Source organism: Coturnix japonica, chromosome Z, assembly GCF_001577835.2.
Source record: "Coturnix japonica isolate 7356 chromosome Z, Coturnix japonica 2.1, whole genome shotgun sequence".
Lineage (NCBI taxonomy): Eukaryota > Metazoa > Chordata > Aves > Galliformes > Phasianidae > Coturnix > Coturnix japonica.
The window spans coordinates 8038916-8059668 of NC_029547.1; the positions used below are offsets into that span (position 1 = coordinate 8038916).

The 20753-nt window shown below is 40.6% G+C and overlaps 1 protein-coding gene across 1 annotated transcript in view; it reads left to right on the top strand.

Annotated features, from left to right (window-relative positions):
* The window catches only part of UNC13B (unc-13 homolog B), a 199008-nt gene that overhangs the window by 132036 nt on the left and 46219 nt on the right, over nt 1–20753 (top strand). The window contains 9 exon segments of the mRNA XM_032441195.1: nt 714–829; nt 2603–2766; nt 5148–5298; nt 5775–5843; nt 8335–8424; nt 9836–9970; nt 10762–10895; nt 11763–11848; nt 18212–18338. Coding sequence (XP_032297086.1) covers nt 714–829; nt 2603–2766; nt 5148–5298; nt 5775–5843; nt 8335–8424; nt 9836–9970; nt 10762–10895; nt 11763–11848; nt 18212–18338 — 1072 coding nt within the window.

The following is a 20753-nucleotide window of genomic DNA, read 5'->3' on the forward strand; positions in this document are numbered from 1 at the left end:
AAGACATGCAAGTTCATGATGCTGAGCTGTGATTTGTTGAAATCTTTCCAAGTGAACAAAATAAGGTGTAGTAGAAAGTAGTGACAAGTAACCAGATAGTGCTGAATTGACAGGCATGATAATAATTGTAGGACAATCAGAATTGTCTTTATAAGACAACATCAGCAGTTCCCAGCAGCTTCAGACTGTAATCAAATCAGGAACAGATTCTGTGTCAGTCAGCCCTATCCTTGTAAAAGTGATCTGAGCAACACCATCCTGACAATGCTGATATTTCCTTGGTGGCTTTGGAAAAACCTTATCATGGCTGTACATGTGGTATTCTGAACTCCCTTGCCTGCTCTAATATGAGTCTTAGTCTGGAGAAGTTTGCAGCACTTTCCTTGGTGGTTCTAGTTTGGCTAACTGGATCTAAGCTGCGGGGGGCTATAGCACAATTGCTGTCCAAAGGGCTAGCTTATATATATAAATGTATGTTGTTATGGCCAGATGTGTAATACTGAGAGTGTATTGTGGCCTCTGTTTTACTGGTATCTACTTAATTTTTACTGGTTTGAAGTAAAAAATAAAAGTCAGGACATTTCATCCATGGCATTACTGATCACAGGTTAATCCTGAGTTTCCAGCAGTTTCTTTTCCAGCATTGCCACCCCAAAGTGGCTGTGCTCTGAACATGAAAAATGCATATAATTGCTGATGGTTTTTCTTTCTAGAGAAAAGAACAGATAAGTCTGCAGTGTCTGGGGCTATCCGTCTGCAAATCAATGTGGAGATCAAAGGCGAGGAGAAGGTGGCTCCATATCACATTCAGTACACTTGCCTTCATGAGGTAAAGAGCAATTCATCTTAGTCATTACGATGTTCCTTCTTTTTGTTGAAGAAGTAGTTTTCTGACCTTTTATTTTCTTGGAATGTTCCTTCTTACAGTCAGTGAGCCTTTTTTCTCCTGCTCTGTGGGCCTGGAAAGACATTGAGTCATCAAGCCTGCTTTTGTCAGGAAGGCTTTAGTTTCTCCCCACGATGTCAAATGCTGTCTGGTTCACTCTGTTCCACTCGTCACAGCTGTGCTTTTGTCAAGCAGAGAAGAGACACTGGTCCAACTTAGAGCTCCCATAAGTTTAACAGGAAGAAACCTTTATTTCCTTGAATTATGTGTTCAGCATGCACTTCATCTGTATCTTTCCTTACAGAAAGCCTACTAAAATGGCAGACTCCAGGCCAGATATGCTTCACAAATTAACTTTGCTAATCACCTTTGAGGTCCCAGACATACAGCATTTCCATGGAAGATGCTGTGTTTTTTGTTGCTGCTTGTCTCAGAAGATAAGCTGTGATGGCTGAGTACTGATCTGTCTCAACATGGTCCAAGATGTACAGGCAGTGCTGTAGAAGGTGGGAGAAATTTAAAGACAGCTAATGAGCATATCTGAGGTTCATGGCATCCAGCATATTTATCAAGGAGAAGGCAAATGAAAGGATCACTCTCTAAGTGTTTCAATAAGGAAGAGCAGCCATAGACTCTCCCACCTTGTATGGAAGAATATCCCAAGGTCCAGTAAAGTTTAAGCAAATTCAGATTAGAGAGGAGGGGTTTCAGTTACAACTTATTTATTCAGACACTGGGGTGGGAGATCCCCGCCGTGTCTTTGGGTCTTACCAGGAAAAAGTCAAGCGAAGTTTAACTGAACAAAAGTTTATTCTAGTGGGCTGTGCTGTCTTTCAGTACGTAGTTTTTCTTGTAGTTTTTCAGTGACTGCTTCTGCTTGGTAAACCATTTCATTTTTGGCTTTCCGAGCATGCATGATCATTCAGTTCCTGAGGTTGTTTTTTTTTCCATGCAAATATACCCTTTTTAAGAATCATCTTCTTTCATTTCTGCATCATAAAATAAATATGATTTAGAGCTAGAATAGTAGTATAAAGCAGAGTCCTCCAGCTCCTAATTAGATCATTAGACTTCTGTGTCCCTTATTGTAGGGAGCCAGCTGTCTGATAAGCTGATGAACCTGTAAGTGACATAAAGTTGAGGATTGCTGAGAACTCCACTGAACTGAATTAAAATTTCTGCACAGCAGTGATAGCTGAAAGACGTTCCTGTGTTAGATAAAGTGAGAGGCTATGATGAGTAATAACACAAGTGTCTAGTTGTTAAGGGTGTTTTTAAGGATGTCCTGTCTTTCAGAAAAGAAACATCTGGACTGTTCTACTGTGTAATAATTAATACAAAGCTGATACAGGGCTCTTACCTCATCTAGTTTAAATAGCTTGTCCATGCTAAGTCATTTATTTGAGGACAGAAGTGTGTAGGTTTCAGGAAGCTAATTAGTCTGTGATTTCACTACATTGGAGCACTCCTCTGCATCATTCTCAGTGTTGAGTGGGTAAAGCTGTAGGTATATGTGTGGAAAAACTCAGCTTGGAGCATGCTATATGAAAGGAAAGTCAAAGCTCAAAAATGCATAATAGGTAGGGGGAAGGAAAAATGAAGAAGGGCAAAGAAGTGTGTGTTAGTGCTTACTTCCCAGCACTTCCAAGTTGGTCATCAAACTCACTTGGCAACTTCAAGCCTCGCATATAATCTCACTCCTGTTTTGTCTTTCAGAACCTCTTTCACCATCTCACAGATGTGCAAGGGAATGGGGTGGTGAAGATCCCTGATGCCAAAGGAGATGATGCCTGGAAGGTGTACTTTGATGAGACAGCTCAAGAGATTGTGGATGAATTTGCAATGCGCTACGGCATTGAATCAATATACCAGGCCATGACGTAAGATGCATTTGGTGTTGTCTTTAGTGCAGACATCCATGGTAACTAATTGATGTGACTGTGAAGATTCAGAAGATTAAATGTGTTGATAATAGAAGGCTTGGCATTAACAGTTACTCCTTATGGGGCACACTGTGAACAGGAAGAATGCATGTCTCTGAATCACTAATTTTCTCCAAATCTAGAAATTACTGTCTCACAAAGTGCTGGAATTAAGCCTCCATCTGAGCAGTTTGTATGAGCACCTTTACCTTTAAAACTTACTCTAAAGAATTACACAGACATTATGAGTTTAAGGGTCTGTACTTTATTATTGTTATCTTAACCATCCCTCTTCTAAAACTCTAATATCTCTATTTGAACACTTTGCTATTAAAAAGATATTATCCAGATATCCTATTGAAATTTGTTGGTAATTTGAAAAGGGAAGAGGTTTTGTGAAAGCGGTTTGTTATAGCAATTAATACAGATGAGGGAAGTCACTGATTTTCCAGTTAGTGTTCATGGTGTTTGCAGGAAGTCTGAGTAATAGAGCATTGATTTGTTCTCTTTAGATCTAGGCTCATGCAGTTCTTGGTCTTCAAGAGCACTTTCCATGTCACTGAACTTTTATGTGGATTTAGGATTAGCCCTTCTGCTTAAAGTAATGCTTAGCTCATTTCTTATTTCAAACGTAATATTAGATACAGCAAAATAATCTGAAAAAGTTCACTTTTGAAGCTTATCATTTTGGTTCTTTTTAGCCCTTGGATGAGTTATGTTATGTTCCTTTGCAAGAGTCTTTTACTGCCTGCTAATTTAAGCCAAAATGGAAGGCTGTTGAGAGATAGCTCTGGAGGTCTAGTCCTGGCTCATAAAAGGGCTCACCTGGAAGTTGAACCAGACACATCAGAGCCTCTTTCAGTTCCTTGAAGACATCCAAGGATAGAGATCCAACACCTCTCTGGGTTCCTGTCCTTGGGCTGTATTACTTAAGGGAAGAAATTCCTGTTTGTAATCCAAACTGGAAAATCTTCCTTGGAATTTCCTATGCTGTAACTGCTGTATATTGCTGCTTCTTTAATTTGTCCATCTGAAAGGATTTCGGCCTGGCTCAGCTCTCTTGCTAATCCTCCCCTTTTTGTTAAGTAGTAATGATGATCATTAGAGACATTCATTAGCTCAGAACTTCTTATACCTCAAGCTAGGCACAGACATTTTATTTGTCTGTCTAAATCCATTGGGTGCATGAAAGACAAGTTGGTATATAGGTACTGTGTAATGAGCAGGTTCACATTCAGGAACAGCCATCATGCCCCATCCCTGGAGACATTCAAGCCCTGGGCAACCTGATCTGGCAGTGCATGTCCCTGTTCACTGCAGGGGAGTTGGACTAGATGACCTTTAAAGGTCCCTTCTGACACTAAGGATTCTGTGATTCCATTCCATGGTCATATTTATCTGAAATACTGATGTATGTGTTTCTGTGCAACTCCCTCACCGGAGCTTCTTTGATTGTAATTATTTGTAGGTTAACTAGCACCAAATCTGATTTCTGTGGTGAATTCCTTGAGGGTAAACTACATTTAGAAAAATAGTTCCCAAATTTAGTTTAGGGCTTCTCCAAGGGTTCTTGCTTGGAGAACTGCTTAAAACCTGCAAATTCTGCTGTCTGTTGGAATGAATTTGACTTATTGCATCTCAGAATATCAGACCTCTTAGGCTCCAATTATCTCCCCCCTCCTCTATGTCTTAAAGATTTTCTTTTATTGTTTAATCATTTCACAAGCTTGAGTGCTTCTGGCATAACTTTGAGATTTCCTGCAGGACAATTCCTTGCATGTTAATGGGAACAGTTAAATGAGGAAAAAAAATCCCAACAAACAAGCAACCAACAAATGAGCATGCTTCCTGAAGGCTGGAAGTGTTGGCTGTAAGGAATAACTTATCAGTGCAGCACAGACATAATAGTGTGTGATTTTGCTGTGGTTCAGTGTTTTGCAGTTGCTGCAGCCTCGTGATACCTCAGAACCTGTGGCAGCCTTGAGTAACAGTAAATTATATTGATCTCTGTGTGCCAGGCCTGGCTCCTGTACCCAGAGTATCACTAATGTCAAAACCTAGTGACAACAAACTGTTGAGAAGCTGTTTTGTGACATGGAAAGGCTGTAGTAAAATGATTTTTCTTTTTTTTCCTCTCTTACCTATTACATAGATGGCATATTTGGTGAAAAACTAGAAGCAAAATGCTGGAGATTGAGTGAAAAGGAGAAAACAGTTTGTCTATGTTCAGGTTGTTACCTCCAGCAGAGTGGCTATTAAAGGGATAGGAAACTTGGCTGAGTGTAAGGTAGCACAGCACAGAGGAGACCAGAATGACTTACTGAACTGTCCTTTTGCAGGCATTTTGCATGTCTTTCTTCCAAATACATGTGCCCAGGTGTACCAGCTGTGATGAGCACTTTACTTGCCAATATCAACGCTTACTATGCGCACACAACTGCCTCCACAAACGTGTCTGCTTCAGACCGCTTCGCAGCCTCCAATTTTGGGGTATGTTTGGTGATACAACTGGACTTCTCTCATTTGCCTGTGTAATTTCTGCCTTTCAATAAATAACATGCTCTGTTCAAGGAACTTTTCATCTGTGAGAAGCTGGAAGTTGTGGAGTTCTCCTGGACTAGACAAAGCAGAGCATGGCTTATTGTCACCATCACACATTTCGGTTATTAATCAGTGCAGTGCATTGTGACAAATCACAGTGGAGCACAGATGTTATGGAAATGAGCAAACTGTATTAAATTCTGTGTGGTGATACTGTTGATAAAATATATTGTGCAGTCTGGTAGTTTCAGAAATTTGCTCTTAAAAACAGCAACTGCATCAAGGCAAAAAACCCAAACACACAAAACAATGCATCTATAGTGCTCCCTCCCTCTATCCTGAGCTCTAACACTAGTGCTTCTTACTGAGAGCATTGATTGGACAGTGATGATATATGATGCTTGTTGGTGTTTTTTGCTCAACAGAAAGAACGATTTGTTAAGCTACTGGACCAGCTTCATAACTCACTTCGGATTGATCTCTCCATGTATAGGGTAAGTGAGAATAAACAGAATTTCTTCAGGTATGTTGATATGCAGTGGGGAAATACACCATTGGGATTTTTCTTACATCTCTGAACTGTTGGTTAGTTGTGTCTTATTGAATTGTCATGACAAGCTTCTTGCTCAAATACACAGTTGTGTTTTCCACTTGGATAGAATTTAAATCAAGTTCTTTCTTCAGTTGTACCTTCCTCAAGGCTTCTGAAATAATCTAAGGATTATGAACTGTCCTTATCTCTGATACTCTCCCAGAAACGTGAGCTGACTGGATTAATTTCTTTGAATTTTTCTTATCAGATACTTCAAGTATCATCCACAGAGGGAAATAAGATTTGTTCACACTCAGGAGACAGAAATCATTTAGAGGACCTGCAGCCTTGTTGCTACTGTCCTCGACTCTGGATATATAAGTAGAGTTTTCAGATTGACATTCCACCATACTGGGGAAGGGATAGGTCTCAGGTGGTGGCATTGGTCTGTCAGGCTTCTGAACTACTCCATAGTTTTACAGCAAGTTTGTGATTTGATGTTTTTTTAAATTCCTTGCTAGGTAATTTTAAGTAGTGTCTGGGTCATGGAAAAAATACGAATATGGTGGCAAAATATGAGCTTTGTTTTTTGTTTATTTATTTATAAGTAGGCTGAAAAGGGAAATGTGAGCGGACTAATAGGAGAAGTGCATTAATAAGACGAGCAAAAAGACAGAGCAAGGCATGAAAGAAGATAAAAGGAATTTGTGTAATGAGCTGTTCTAAAATTACACTACTACTAAGAAAAAAAATGCAAAGAGATCACTGATCCACTGAGAAGCAAAGGGAAAATTATTAGGGCATGGCAACAGGAAGCTGTAGTGGTGATGCCTTTTCATTTGCTTGGTTTTCCATAAAAACTGCTTTCAGGTGGCTCATGAACTAAACCTTGGACAAACAAGTAAGGACCAGGAAATATTTGTTCGCTTTAAATGATTTAGATGTTTCCTAATTGGCAGAGCATTTAGACAACAATTGGCAAAAACAATCTGAGCCTTCTTAGTAATTATTGTAAGATCCCTACTGGGCAAGTTAGATTCTGGAAGAAAAAGGTATACAAAAAGGAAAGCTGGTATACAGCTACCAACTTTCAAGAGAAAGTACGGCAATTTACAGCTTAAATTGTCCATATCGATTCTCCCTCCACTGTGTTGATTCAAGGTTTTTGGAAACACTTAAAAGTAGACAATAACCAATGAATGTCCACACTGGATTTGTCATAAAGACAGTGTTGAATCAATGTATTTTCTTAATGAGGTGGAGTGGTAGGCTTTGGATCTCATTCAACATTTTGTGTTTAAATGTTGATTTTGGTAAATACCCTGAGAACCGAGAAGAGATGATGTGTGGACAAATTAACTGCATGAGGAGAGTTGTCTGGTGATAAGCATCTACAATAAACTCTAAGGAACATTAATTTTCTTGCACTGAGTGAACTAAACTACTAATGAACTAAACCACTACTGTGTTACTGGGGCATATTTTCTGCAAGTCCTCAGGGAAAAGAAAAAATGAATAAGTAAATATGAACATACTATGTTAGCGAGGTTGCCTTTACTATTGCAGCATAACCAGTCACATCTCTTCAAGTGTAAGAACATGGAGAGCATGAAAACTGTTAAAGCTTGGGGAAGGAAAGAATGGAAATGTAGGAGGAAGCACAGTGCCTGAGGTCAGAAAGGGAGCAGTGTCTTGAAAGAAACAAAGCTTGGTGCAAGCAGCGTGTACATGGTGCATGTATGTTTGCATGTAAATGCATATATGTGTACACATGTGCACCCACACATACATCATCTGGAAAGGACAACGAGACTTCCAGTATCAGTGGAACTCAAAGAGTGGAAGAAGAAAACAATGGTTACAGACAGATAATGTGTACATTATGGGGATGGTATGTAAATTGTTTCAGAACAACAGAAGCACACGTAGCTGAATGCTTGTCTTGGCAGATTGGATGTTAAGGGCAGCTGAGTGGTTAAGATGTCTTCCTATAGTGAAAAATGTTTGTTTTCACGTTTCAATTGAATTTATTTCTCTGGAGAGGTTGTGAATATACCACACCTCTTGGTGTTTCAGAAGAAAAACAAGCCAAATGGTAGGTGCTGAAAGGGAAGGACCTCTGCAAGCAGCCTCAGCAGTAGTTCTGTGGCTGATGGAGGCAATGCTGTTGCTCACTGCTGGCTTCTTCTGCCACCAAGGAGATATCTCCTACCGCAGAGGGTTGTCAGTGTCCTGGCATCCACAGACTTCACAATCATATGAGAAGCAATTTAATTAAGCAAACATATGAGCTTTTGCAGCAAAAAGGCCATATTTACTGAACATTGTTTTGACTGGTAAAAGCTTCTCAAGCAGGAAATGTTTCCAAGACACTTTCCTTATTTAGAACATGCTTGAAGCTTTGCATGGATCAGATTGCGCTTTCCAACAGGATTTCCCTTTCTTGTCAACAGAATAACTTCCCTGCCAGCAGTCCTGAGCGGCTGCAGGATCTCAAGTCCACAGTGGACTTGCTGACCAGCATTACTTTTTTCAGGATGAAGGTAGTGTTGTGTGGGGGGGTGGGAATGGAACTTCTGCAGTTTCTGCTGCAGGACTTGTTTTCTAATTTCTAAACCATTTTTGACATGCTGTTTTGCTTTAGATGCTTAAGGGCCTTGGCCACGTAATAAACATGCAGAATACTTTGCTCTGGTTTGCTTCACGAAGATGAAAGCTGTTTTTTCCCTGGAGTTCTTGAGTTGTAAATTTGGCACGTTTTAATTTTGAGAAAAGTGGAAGGATGGGAGAGAAGAAAGAAGGGGAATTGTCTTCAGAAAAATAATTTACTGCTCTTAATAGTGTTTTGAAGCTTTTCCTATTAGCTGTCTACAGCATTTATCACTCACAACTGTTCCTTCACCATCTTTTATCAAATAAATATTTTTGGAAGTATTTCTTGCAGGGCAAGATACTGAAATGGTGTATCATCTTCCAATATAGATCTGTGATGATGTTCTGTATGTTAATGTGCCACTCCGATAACAACTTGTTATGAGATTATCTTTAACTTTTGGCTTTCATTTCTAAGCTTTGTTTTAACCAGTGTAGCAGGTCAGTGTGTCTCAGTAATTTTTGTCCTTTCAAAGACAAACCATGTGATCTATTTGAGTAAGTGCTTATCATTCTAATCTTAAGCTCTTTGGCAAATAGTGTTTCAAAACTTTCAGAGTAAGCTTTCGGTTCAGACTCAGACCTGCATTGAAAGTTTAGTTTGTAGAAATACTTTGGAAAGCTTAGAGGTAGTGACAATATCAAAACTGTCTCTGAGTATAACCTTATTCACAAGATGATGCCTCTTGCAGTTTTAAAGTAACCCTGCGGTGTTCTTCTAAGGCTGTGTAAAGATGAAGTAATAAAAAGCTCTGTAGCTTCAAGAGGGAAAAGTGCATCTGCTGGCATGTCAGGTGGGATTGTGGCATAATCTAAAATGCAGTAAAGCCAGTGGTTGAAGATGCCCTTTTAGTACTATAGTTAAAAGCATACAAGTGTTAGTTCTTCATCAAGACTTTCCACATTAGATGTATTTTCTTCTGATGATCTGTTACATCTTCGTTGGTTAAAAAAGATTGTTCTACAGCTTTATAGCAAAATCCTGCAAGCTTAGTAGAAATTGTGTTGACTTGGTTCAGATTGTACACATTAAGCAGTGTGATTTATTTATTCAGAATAATCTTCCCTGACATGTCAAATCTCTCTTATGCTCCAGATGATCCTGCAGGGCCTTAAGTGCTGTCACTCCTGTTTTGTACCAGGGGAGGCAAGCTAAAGAGGCAGGGCAGACTTCATTGATTTCTTTCAGGTCGCAGGCAGTGCAAATCCCTGTGAGCAGGTTTGATGCTTCCTGGGTAGTTCCCAGACTGGTGTCTTGCTCTTTCTCACAGTATATTGACTCTTTTTGTTGTCTCTGTGCAGGTTCAAGAGCTTCAGAGTCCACCCCGAGCCAGCCAGGTAGTGAAGGACTGTGTAAAAGCTTGCCTCAACTCCACGTATGAGTACATTTTCAACAACTGTCATGAACTGTACAGTCGCGAGTACCAGACAGATCCTGTGAGTAGCTAATAAGTAGGCAAAAATGCCTACCTAAGATAATCGTGCAAATACTAACCCATATAAATAGCCAACATAAACAAAGCTGTGACTTAACTTCGGAATGCACGGAACTCGTAATCAATTAATGACTGCTAACAAGTAAGTGGAAGATGATAAATTATTTCATACTAATTACACTACAATTTGTTTTCCCAGTCTCAGCATCTTTATTTCTTGAGTGGATAGTTTTGAAATGAAGGCTTGATGCAACTTTGAGTGAGCAAACTGATCAAGAGGACTGTCTTTAGCTTAGATAAACCTCAAACAGTGAAGTTTTGTACTGTTTTCTGTCTCCTGGTATTCTGCTCTGGCCTTAGGATATATCTGTAGACACAGTTTTCAAATCTGTAAGAACTCTGCTGTCCACTCTGCGGTAATTAATATAGAATGTGTCAACATGGATGTAGTCATCAACCCAAGAATTTAGAATGAAAGTATTGGAGCAAGCTTAGAGTAAATGATGTCTCAGCAGGTCTTTGGGAGCCTGACTTGTTATTGCCATGGTACATGACAAAGGGCAGATTACCTAGACTTGAGGCCAATGGTAAGCAATATGGTTTGGCATGTTACTGTGTCTTCTATTAGACGAAGCAAGTTGCCAGCAGACACAAATACTTTTAAACTCTTCAGAAAAAGTTGCTCATAAGTAATTACTGTTTGGGGTTTGTAGGGAGCGAGGTGATCTGCATTCATCAGCTTCTTCTTTACCCTCTAAAATGACACCAGTTTTCCAATGACTTCCTTCACAGAACAAAAATCAGGATCTTCCTCCTGAGGAACAGGGTCCCAGTATCAGGAACTTGGATTTCTGGCCCAAACTCATCACTTTGATAGTTTCCATCATAGAGGAGGACAAGAATTCTTATACCCCAGTACTGAATCAGTAAGAATCTTCCATGTCCTTTATGGCTAATTCTTGTCCCTCTGTGTGCTTTGCTTTATGTTATACTGCTTTCTGTCTCTTCTGTCATTTGTGTATTTATAGAAGTACTTATCTTGTCTGTCTGTCTTTCTGTCTTATTTGTCTCTGTCTATAAAAATAACTCTTTCTGATTGCGATGGAAGAGTTTCAAAAGGTTCAGTTACGATGGCGTTCGAACACAAACACCCTGATTATTACAATCCTGAACTCAGGGAGGCACCTGAAAATGGGGTGAGAGTTCTTTTGTTGTTGTTATTTTATTTTCCCCTAGATGCACATAAATGCAGACAATGGTGCCATGGTGATAGTACCTTACTTTGTTATGTAGGAGCATGGTGTTCTGTGCTGCACTAGGACATTGCATTGGGTGGGGTTGGCACACTGCAAAGCATTTGAAACTGTTTTGTTTATCTGTTGGGTGCTTCTCCAACAATCCCACAGGACACAGGTGAAAGTTTCTGACAGTGTTATGCACAGAGAATTAGATGCACCCTAGATATCACCGTTTTAACATGGGAAGAATACCTGATTACTGTGCATAGTAATCACATAGTGCATAAGGATCACATTCCCAAAATTACTGCAGATGTCTGTTCTGGGTGAGACATCCAGAGGTGGACTTGAAACAGATCTCAACAGCAGTGTTATTTTCAGTCTGTTTCGTCTTTGTGATGCAGCTGAATCCATGATCTCTAAAATCCACATGGTGATTTATCTGAGTGGAGAAAAAGTCTTTTGAGATTTTCAGCTTGTAGTTTAGTCCAGAGCTGAATATAGAAGAACTCTTTGTATTAAGAGTGTTAAAGCCTTTCCCAAATGTCCCCTCAGGTTTCCTCAGGAGCTTGCTGTTGGTAAGATCAGTGCAGAGGTGATGTGGAGTCTTTTTGCCCAGGATATGAAATATGCCATGGAAGGTAAGACAGTTTCTAATGGCTGCCAGCTGACTCACTGCTGCCTTCCTGTTCCTTTTGGAGCAGAGATTTGTATTGTTTTGGTTTTGTACAGTTGTTTTATGGCTGAGAATTGAAACTGAACACTGCATGAAAAACTGCATGGTCTCCATACTCACGTGTCAGGCTGTGTTGCAAGCTGCTTTTTGTCATCTCTGCTGCTTTGAAATTTGAATTTCACTTTGACCTGACGATATGATGGCTAAGATCAGCAGCTGGTTACTTCTGCAGCGTACAGTGACAGAAAGGCCTGAAGAAGTAGCTGGGCTGTGTCTTGAGTAGACTGTATGTGCTCCTGGTGAAAATGTACAGCTAGAACAAATCCTCCTGCAGACAATCCTTGTTCTGTATCTTTGTATAATTTCATCACACGCACATTAGAAGAGGAGTTTTACTGTTCCTGAACAGGCACACAGCAATCTCCCAGAAAGGAATTCTACCACTCACAGTACTCTTCTAATGACTTATTACAATTTCTGAACTTGATTTTTGACCTCTAAATCAGTTCACAAAGTGCTGACTCTGGGCTTGAATAGACTGCAGGTCTAGATGAATAGTTCTCTTTCTTTTGTTGAGAGATTTTGATATATACCTGTACCCCACAGTATTTTCCTCTTGTGAGGCTGTGTTGATGTAAGAGCAGATATTAGAAAGAAGGGACCAATACCTTCTGCATCAAGGTGTCTGTTTTGTAATGTCTGTCACTGCTGGCACATGCATTAGAGATTGGGCAATTATGATTATTTCATGTTCGCTTTCTCTAGAAACTGTTCCTGCAAACTCTTTTCGCCTCCTTTTCCATTTTGTTCTTATTTACTTCATAGCACTCACCATCAGGAATTCATAATACATGTTGCTCTTCTACGTGTTGAAGGTGTCCTGTCTTTCTCCTTTACCAGTAATGATGAGAATTGTAAATCTCTAGACCTGGCTGCTGGCTGCTTTTCTTAAGATTCCCTTCCCCTTTTGCATTCAGAGTGCAGCTGCAAAAGATTACTGATTGCATGTGTGGTTTTTTTCCCTTTTGAATGGCTCTATTTGATTGCCAGCATCCAGGCTAACTCTAAAGGATGCTGGTTAGATTTGCTGCCTTCGACTCATCTCTGTCATTTTTCAGTTTGAGTCACTAATATCTCTACCAGTTTAACTACAGCTAGTATTTTATAGTCCTGTATTTACCAGCTTGAGGAGTAATTCCCGGGTACATACATGGTGTGCCCTGAAATCTGCATCAGGTGTTTGACAAAAAGCTGATCAGTTTTATGAGATAGGTGCAAATGAACCCAGAGTGTAATACATGCTCTTAAACTTCTTCATGATGTTTTCCTCTGTGTTCTGTTCCTAAGTTCTGGATAATATGAGCTCATTCACCTCACCAAGTGGTAAGTTCATGCTTCTTTGTAGAGTACTTAGTTGTGAGTAGGCAAAGACTTTCTGCACTTTGGCTTTTAGCTCTCTGGATGTAGTTGCTAACATTAGCCTTAGTGTCCTTGAGTTTTATGCCAGTGATTTACAGGTCAGAAAAGAAGACTTAGAAGGCTGTGTGGCTACTGCTGCTGAAATGGAGGTTACATACTGCTTAAGAGACTTCTCCCCTGTGGGACAGTTAAGCATGCCTCTCCCAGCTGGAGCTCACCCCCTGTGCACTGAGCAGTCTGTGTGGGGTAGTGTACAAATGCTGATGTACATGAGACGCGCACGGCACCACTTTGTGCTGCTAGTGGGCAGGTGCTGTAGGAAGGAGGAGGAAGACCTGTAGTTAGATGCAGGCCCTAGGATGAGGTAGTGCTTTGTGTGCTTGCTTTTTGTAGGTTTCTATCACTAAATCTGTAGTTCTGTGAGAAGGACATCAGCTTTCAGCAAGCAGTGTGAAAGATTTCTATAATGCACTGCTTAGGGGCTTCAGAAACAGAAGTCTTGCTCATTTAGGGGTACTGCAGCATTGCCCCCTTTGGGGACCTTCTAAAGTCTAGAATTGCTAATGTACAAAGGATTCAAGTCATAAGAGCAAAACAGCTGTTCTCTATTTAAAAGATTATTTGGAACCATTAGCACCAGTCACAGCAGCTGCGTGTTAGAGTGTGGGAAGGCACGTGCACTGTAGTCCTACCTTTTGCCTTTGTCTCTCCTAAGGATTCTCAGATACTGAGACACAGGATCTACCAGGTCTGCTTTTAGTTTCCCCAGAACTAGTGACAGTTCAGGGCACTGTAAACAGCAGACCTGGCCCTTCCATCCTCACTAGTGAGGGCAGTACAGAAAGCACAAATTGCCTAAGAGCGATTCTGTTCTTCCTCTACTGGGAAGATATTAAATGACAGTAAAAGAAAATTGACGTCATCCTGAACAATGTTTCATCTTATTTTGGGCACCTCAGCATTAGAAGAGTTGTAAATTGGAAGCATCTCTGATATGGAGAGAATGAGTAGACTTGGCAGGCAGGATTGTAATAAATCATTCTACCACAATCTCACTTGTAATGAGGGGAGGTGGATCAAATGCACACACAGATGCTGTCTGTCTAGTGTTAGCACTTCAACAGACTCAGGACCTATCAGAGTTTCTTTGCAGGAAATCATGATTACGTATTAGAAATTAACAGAAGGAAAGCAGGTTGATGATTAAGAAAAGCATACACAGAGGGAAGTCCTTTCTCTGCCTCAAAAATAGTACCAGGCATCATACTGGAGACTGTGCTGCAAGGAAGCAGTTCCCAATTAATACCTTAATAGCATTGCCTCAGTGACCTTAAAAGCTCTGCTCCAGAGGAAAGTGCAGATAAAATCTGCCGAGGAAATGAGAGAGGTCTTTCTGTGGTCCGTTGAGGATAGAGCACAGCAATTGCTGCAAAATATCTGTGCAGTGTTCCACCACCACTGCTGCTAAGCTCTTTAAAAGCCAGCAGGTTATAGAGCAGAGAAGAAATGCTAGGAGTGATGGCTCATGTGCTCTCCACTTCACTTCTTCTAAAATGTGTTTCAAACCCAGGATCTGAAATACAGGTTTATTTGGATAAAAGATGTAATTTTACAAATTATACCTCAGACCGCGTTGCCTTCAAGTGCTTCAATTTATCCTTTTAGAAAGAGAGTGGTGATCAAAACCATAGGTGGGATCCATTGACGTAGACAGTTGGTACCAAGCTGTTGGGAATGAGTGAGTTTGGGCCTGTGTCACTTTTCTTTTTGCTCCTGTGAGTTTGAGTTCTTACAGCTCACTTTTGTCTTTTCTGTCACAAGCCCCACCTTTCTTTCGCATACGTAAAGTTCTCTTTTATGGTGGTAAGAGTTTTCCTTTCTTTTCCTTTTCTGTATCTTTGTTCCCTGCTGCCAACCCTCTCCTTCAGTGCATAGGTGGCTAAGTAGCAGTCCTTGGATTTATGCTTCTGTGGTTGCTTTGCATCTTGCTTTCCTGCAGCTTAGCAGCATTTGGACTGTCCTGCCTCAGAAAATATGTGTATCAGGAAATGGCTTGAATTAATTGCTTCAAGTGCTCTTCTCAGTTTTGGTGAAACAGGCCTGATTTGTGTCCTTTTTACCTTCTTTTTTTTACCTATAACCCTTATACTCCACCTGCAGTTGCTAACATTGCATACACACAGGTACATCCACATGGTCATGCTTTTACAGCTAGCACGTTGGCTAGGAAATTTTCAGTAAGAGTTGCTGGTAGTCATCTTGACTTGTTATGTGAGCCGCAAGTGAAAAGCAGAGGGGTCAAAGTCTTCCTAAAATCTTTTGGCTAAATGCAGAGAGCATGTCACAGTGAGTCTGTGGTTTTTGCCTGATTGGATAAAGTTGTGTACCCACCCTTGCACACCATGGTGGTGTGATTCATATTTCAATCACAAGTGCTGCTGGCTTCTGTTTAAATGGTGCTTTGGAAGGTGGTAGTTCCCTTGTGGGTGTATTGGGATTGACGTGGGGGAAGCCACTTTCACAAAGTATAGCCTGCCTGAGTCAGACCTTCCCTCTGCAGGAGCAGCTCTGTCCCCATGAGAGAACAGCACCTGCTTCTATCAAAGTTAATGAATTTATAATTGTCCATTGATTTCTTCACCCTTGTAGGGAGTTAAGAAGGCACAGTTAGTGCTCTGTTTGTTTCCTGTTATAGAACTGCAAGGTGAGCTTAGCATTTTCTTCTGCAGTTGCTCATGAGGGAGATCAGTGCTTCTGACACTGAGTGAAGGATGTTCTTCCTTAGTGCTCAAGAAAGATGTTAGATTTGTTAAGGAAAAGCTTGCATACTTTCCTCAGCTTCCGGTAAGAGCAAATTCACTGTGGAGAGTAACAGATCACAGCATGTGTGAAGTAGTAGCACATCTAAAATCATTTGTCTGTCAAACCATCTCCCCTGGGGTTATGTATCTTAGGTACTGCACATTTTAATTTCTTTAAGACAAAGGCTGGGTTTCGCTCCCTTCCCCCTTTTCTTCCCCCTCCCCCTTTCTTTTTTTGAGTTTGTATCTTTGTGGATCTGCTGAAAGTGAATCAGAAGAATGAGAAGAAAATCTGTATTATGCTGTTAAAGGGGTTTGCAGGCAACTCACTGGAGTATTCCATTGCTCTGGGAGTTGACAAAGCTTGTAGAATAATTATGCATGAGAATTTCTTTGGTTTTTGTATTTTCAGTTGGATAATTCATAATTTATTTGGCCTTTCCTCTTGTGTGTGTTACAGAGGCTTCAAAAGAAATGTGGAAGATTTTTTAATGTTTTGGTGTAGTTGCACGAATTCACATTTTAATGAAAATAGATGATAAAATGAGCTTGTCTCTCAGGCAACTGCTTAGGAAGCTGTCACCATGTTACAGCATGAGGCATAACTTCTGCTGATAAGTGTCTTTAGCGTGCATTGCTCACATGTATATATATTGATGCTTGTACCAAAGTGCCAGATTTAAGCCATTTGAACTTGAGAGAGACCTGCACTTTTTAACACAGTTAGATCCTGTTCATGCGTTATCAGCAGTGATGCCCTTAAAGAGTTATGTACCCACACAGAGATCTGCCAAGCTGCCTGTACGATGGCTTGGGAAAAAGCTTGGTGATGCTTTTGGGGGAACTTAGCAAGTAGGATAAAAATGGGACTTGTGGGCTGACTGGAGGTAGGAGTCAACAGCTGAAAGGTGGTATTGTGAATATAGGCTGTGAAGGTCCTTGAGGGCAAAGACATGGAGCTTGTGTTTCTTGAGAGAGAGAATGGTGAGCAGTGGTTTGAGGGGATTATGTCTGTGAAATACTCTGCTCTTCCAGCTCTTGTGTAGTTTTTCATGTGCTAGAGACATAAGAGCAGCAGCTGACATGCTTACCTGCCATACACATGGTGATGAGATCTTTCAGGCACAGTCCTGTGTGTGTGCAGACAGTTCATGTTCTGTGTGACCAAACAAACTCTTTTGGGTTGTGCAGATGGGATTAAAATGCATTTGTTGGAAAGGTAACTTGTATGTGGAATGGTAAGGTTAACTAATAATGGTTAATGGACACCAAGCTGGTGCTGAGAAGTTGTCTGTAGAAGCCCTCAAGGAAATGCAGGGCAATGAAATAACATGCTGTTACTGTCCAGAAAGCTTTTTGTGTTACCAGAGAACAATAAATGGCCATTCTGTGAGCATGAAATGAAGTATTTTGGAGTACATGTGGTGCAGGAAAGGAAAAAGGCCATTCCCACAACATACCTTGCACCGCTGGGAGTTCAACTATAGATAAAGCTGGTATCAGATTGGCTCTAATCACCATTGACTCCATGTCTACTGCTTCTCAGTGTCATAATGCAAGTTAGATGCATGCAGGAGAGGATTTCAGTGTTATAGTGAAAATACTTGAGAGGACTTGTGTAGAATTCCACAACGTGTCTGGACTTCCTTGTGACAGATACTGTCTGACTGTGAAGAACTTAGTTTTTTCTACTATCACCTCTTAGGGAATGTTGTCTAAGATGTTTGTATTGCCTTGGTTTATATTCAAAGAGTGAACAGGTTTGCTCTTACAGCTTTATTTCCTGCATAGATGAAATCTGGACTGTCATGTGTTAAATGGAAGGGCCGTAAGAGACTGCTCTCTTTTTATTGCCTTGACAACCAAAAAGTCTCCAACAAATGGGTGTATTAATGGGAACCACAGAAACAGTCTCCAGAGCCCCACTGGTCAACCACTGAGAATCCCTGTTCTCTGCCAAAATCCTTTGCTGTGCAGATTTTATGGCTCTGTAGGTGCTTCATCCTGAAAACCATTGCATCCTGCTGACATGTTTCATAAGACCTTCCAGTCCCTGCTGCAGTGATAATGGTAAAAGGAGACCTAACTGCCTTTTTCCTTCCTCACAGAACATGAGAAACACAGACTGTGTAAGAGTGCGGACTATATGAATTTGCACTTCAAAGTGAAGTGGCTGTACAACGAATATGTGCGGGAGCTGCCTGCCTTCAAGGGAAAAGTGCCTGAATATCCAGCGTGAGTGTGCTATATCTCCTGTAGTGAATCCCCACTATACCTCTTCCTTCATTATCCTGAGGGCAGACACTTGGTTCTCCTGTGGCTGCCTGTATATAAATATACCATTTATTCATTTATTTTTCTCTGTGATTATGTGTATCTTTGTTCCCCTTGGTGTTCTGTGCTCCTGTTCTTGAAACAAATTAATACCTTATTGTACAACCTCCTTCTGAGATCTCAGAAGGTTCAGCAGAAGGATGGGATGTCTTTTAAGCCATTTCGTGTTTACAATGTTGATCCTTGAACAGCAGACTTCTAGACAGGTGCTAATGTTCTAGTGCTAGTAGATACAGCTTTAACATTATCTACTGTATGTATGTCTATATTTCTGTGTGTAAATGTGCTACACAAACACACGCACACACACACACACCAGGATTTATAAGTAAAGGAAATGTTTTTGTTATTTCGATGAGACTGGGTGGTTCAGATGGAAACTGAACTGTTGTTCTTAAGTTCTAAGAAATTGTTCACAGGTTCTATTTAACTTTAAAAGAGGATCTTTTAAACTTTAAAAGATTTCAAGGCTGGACAAAATTTGTTCCTTAAAAGTTGTGTGATAAACCCAGGAAGCATACTTACTGTAGCTGAAGGTCTTTCCCTGCTTTATAGCAGAATCAGGTGGGTAGTTTCTGATCAGTGTTTGTCTTCTGTTTTCAGAAGCTTGCAATGATGGTTATTCCACATTGTCACGGTTTAAACGAAAATCTACCTGCGTGCGTGATGGGGGGGCCCTGCAGGGGCCCTAGGCCAAAAGGAAAGTTAACTGGGAAAAGAAAACAGCGGCAATGATCTAAGGAGGCACACTTATTTACTTAATACTATATTGAAATACAGGATAACACAATATAATATAATATAATTGAAATTAAGCTAACAAATCAAGCTAAATAGGAGAGAGAATGAGTCCCAAAACCGAGAGGCCTACCGTAAATTCGAGGCGAAACGGCAAAGACTCCCACAGGCTCTCCTGAACACCAGAACTCGAAAGACGTCAGTCTAGCCTGCCAGGGAGATAATATGATGTCCAGGTCCTGTGACTTATCTCTGACCGTGTTGTCCTCTGGGAGATGTAGTCTTCTTCTGTAAGTTGCAGATTCAGTAAAATTATTCATGCTTTATATGATGTTATGATGTGGAATACTGATAGCAAAAATTACAAAATTATTAAACCATGACATTCCACCCCTTATTCTACATCATTACATTATGCTTATACACACATACACACTCATATGTATAGTTGTGAGTAATCAGCAACCTTATTTTCTTAACAATTTATATCTATTCCATACAAAGCCCTAAGTTGAGAACAAAACTCTATAACCTAACTCACTAGTATTTATTAATTTTGAGAAAAATGACAAAACTGCCAGAAAAAGGAAAACATGACAGCGGTGGAGGGGAAAGGCAGCACTAGTAGGGCGTCCCCCACATCAGGGTGCACTCATCTTTTCCCAGCCACCACAGCAGATTTCCTTTTGAATTATACTTCTTTCCATGTGTGCTCTACACATGCATGGCCAGTGCACGATATAGAGCCCAGATGGAAAACTTGCTTACAGAAAGCCTAATTAAGGTATATAGAAAAAGTGTTTCCTTAACATTAATCCATTCTATCTTAAGTCTTGTACCTAACTGGACATTCATCAAATATCTTCTGAGGCTCTACTTATATATACAAATAATTATTGGCTGCACTCCCCCAACATCAAATTCCCTTGTGGTACACATTGGACATTCCCATTTTTGTCCATCACCCACCAGGTGCACCCACCACCAACATTCCTTATTCGGGCAGCAATGTCTTTCCACAATTCAGCAGCCCAAACAGGTTTACCCCTTCGTTGCCAGTTGTCATCTTCCCACTGCTGCAACCACCCCCATAAGGCATTTGCCACCATCCATGAATCAGTATAAAGATGAAGCATTGGCCACTCCTCCGTTCAGCCACATCTAAAGCCAGCTGAACAGCCTTTTACCGTCTGCAAAATTGATTGATTCCCTTTTACCTTCCAGTGGCTCTTGCAACTTGTCGTGTTGGGGCTCCATAAGCAGCTTTCCACATTTTGCGATGCTATCCCACAATAACCGACATGATCTGTCCCTGTGAATAGGGCAAATTTCTTTTCATTTTCTGGTAGCTCATTGTATGGTGGTGCCTCTTTAGCACATGATACCTCTTCTGTAGGTGATGTTTCAATTTTTTTACCCTCAAGCCAGTCCATGATCACTTCTAGGATTCCAGGACGGCTGAGTTTTCCCATTCGAGCTCGTTGAGTAATTAATGAAATCCATTTACTCCAAGTGGCATCAGTGGCATGGTGGGTGGAAGGAACCTGTCCCTTAAACATCCAGTTTATTACTGGCAAG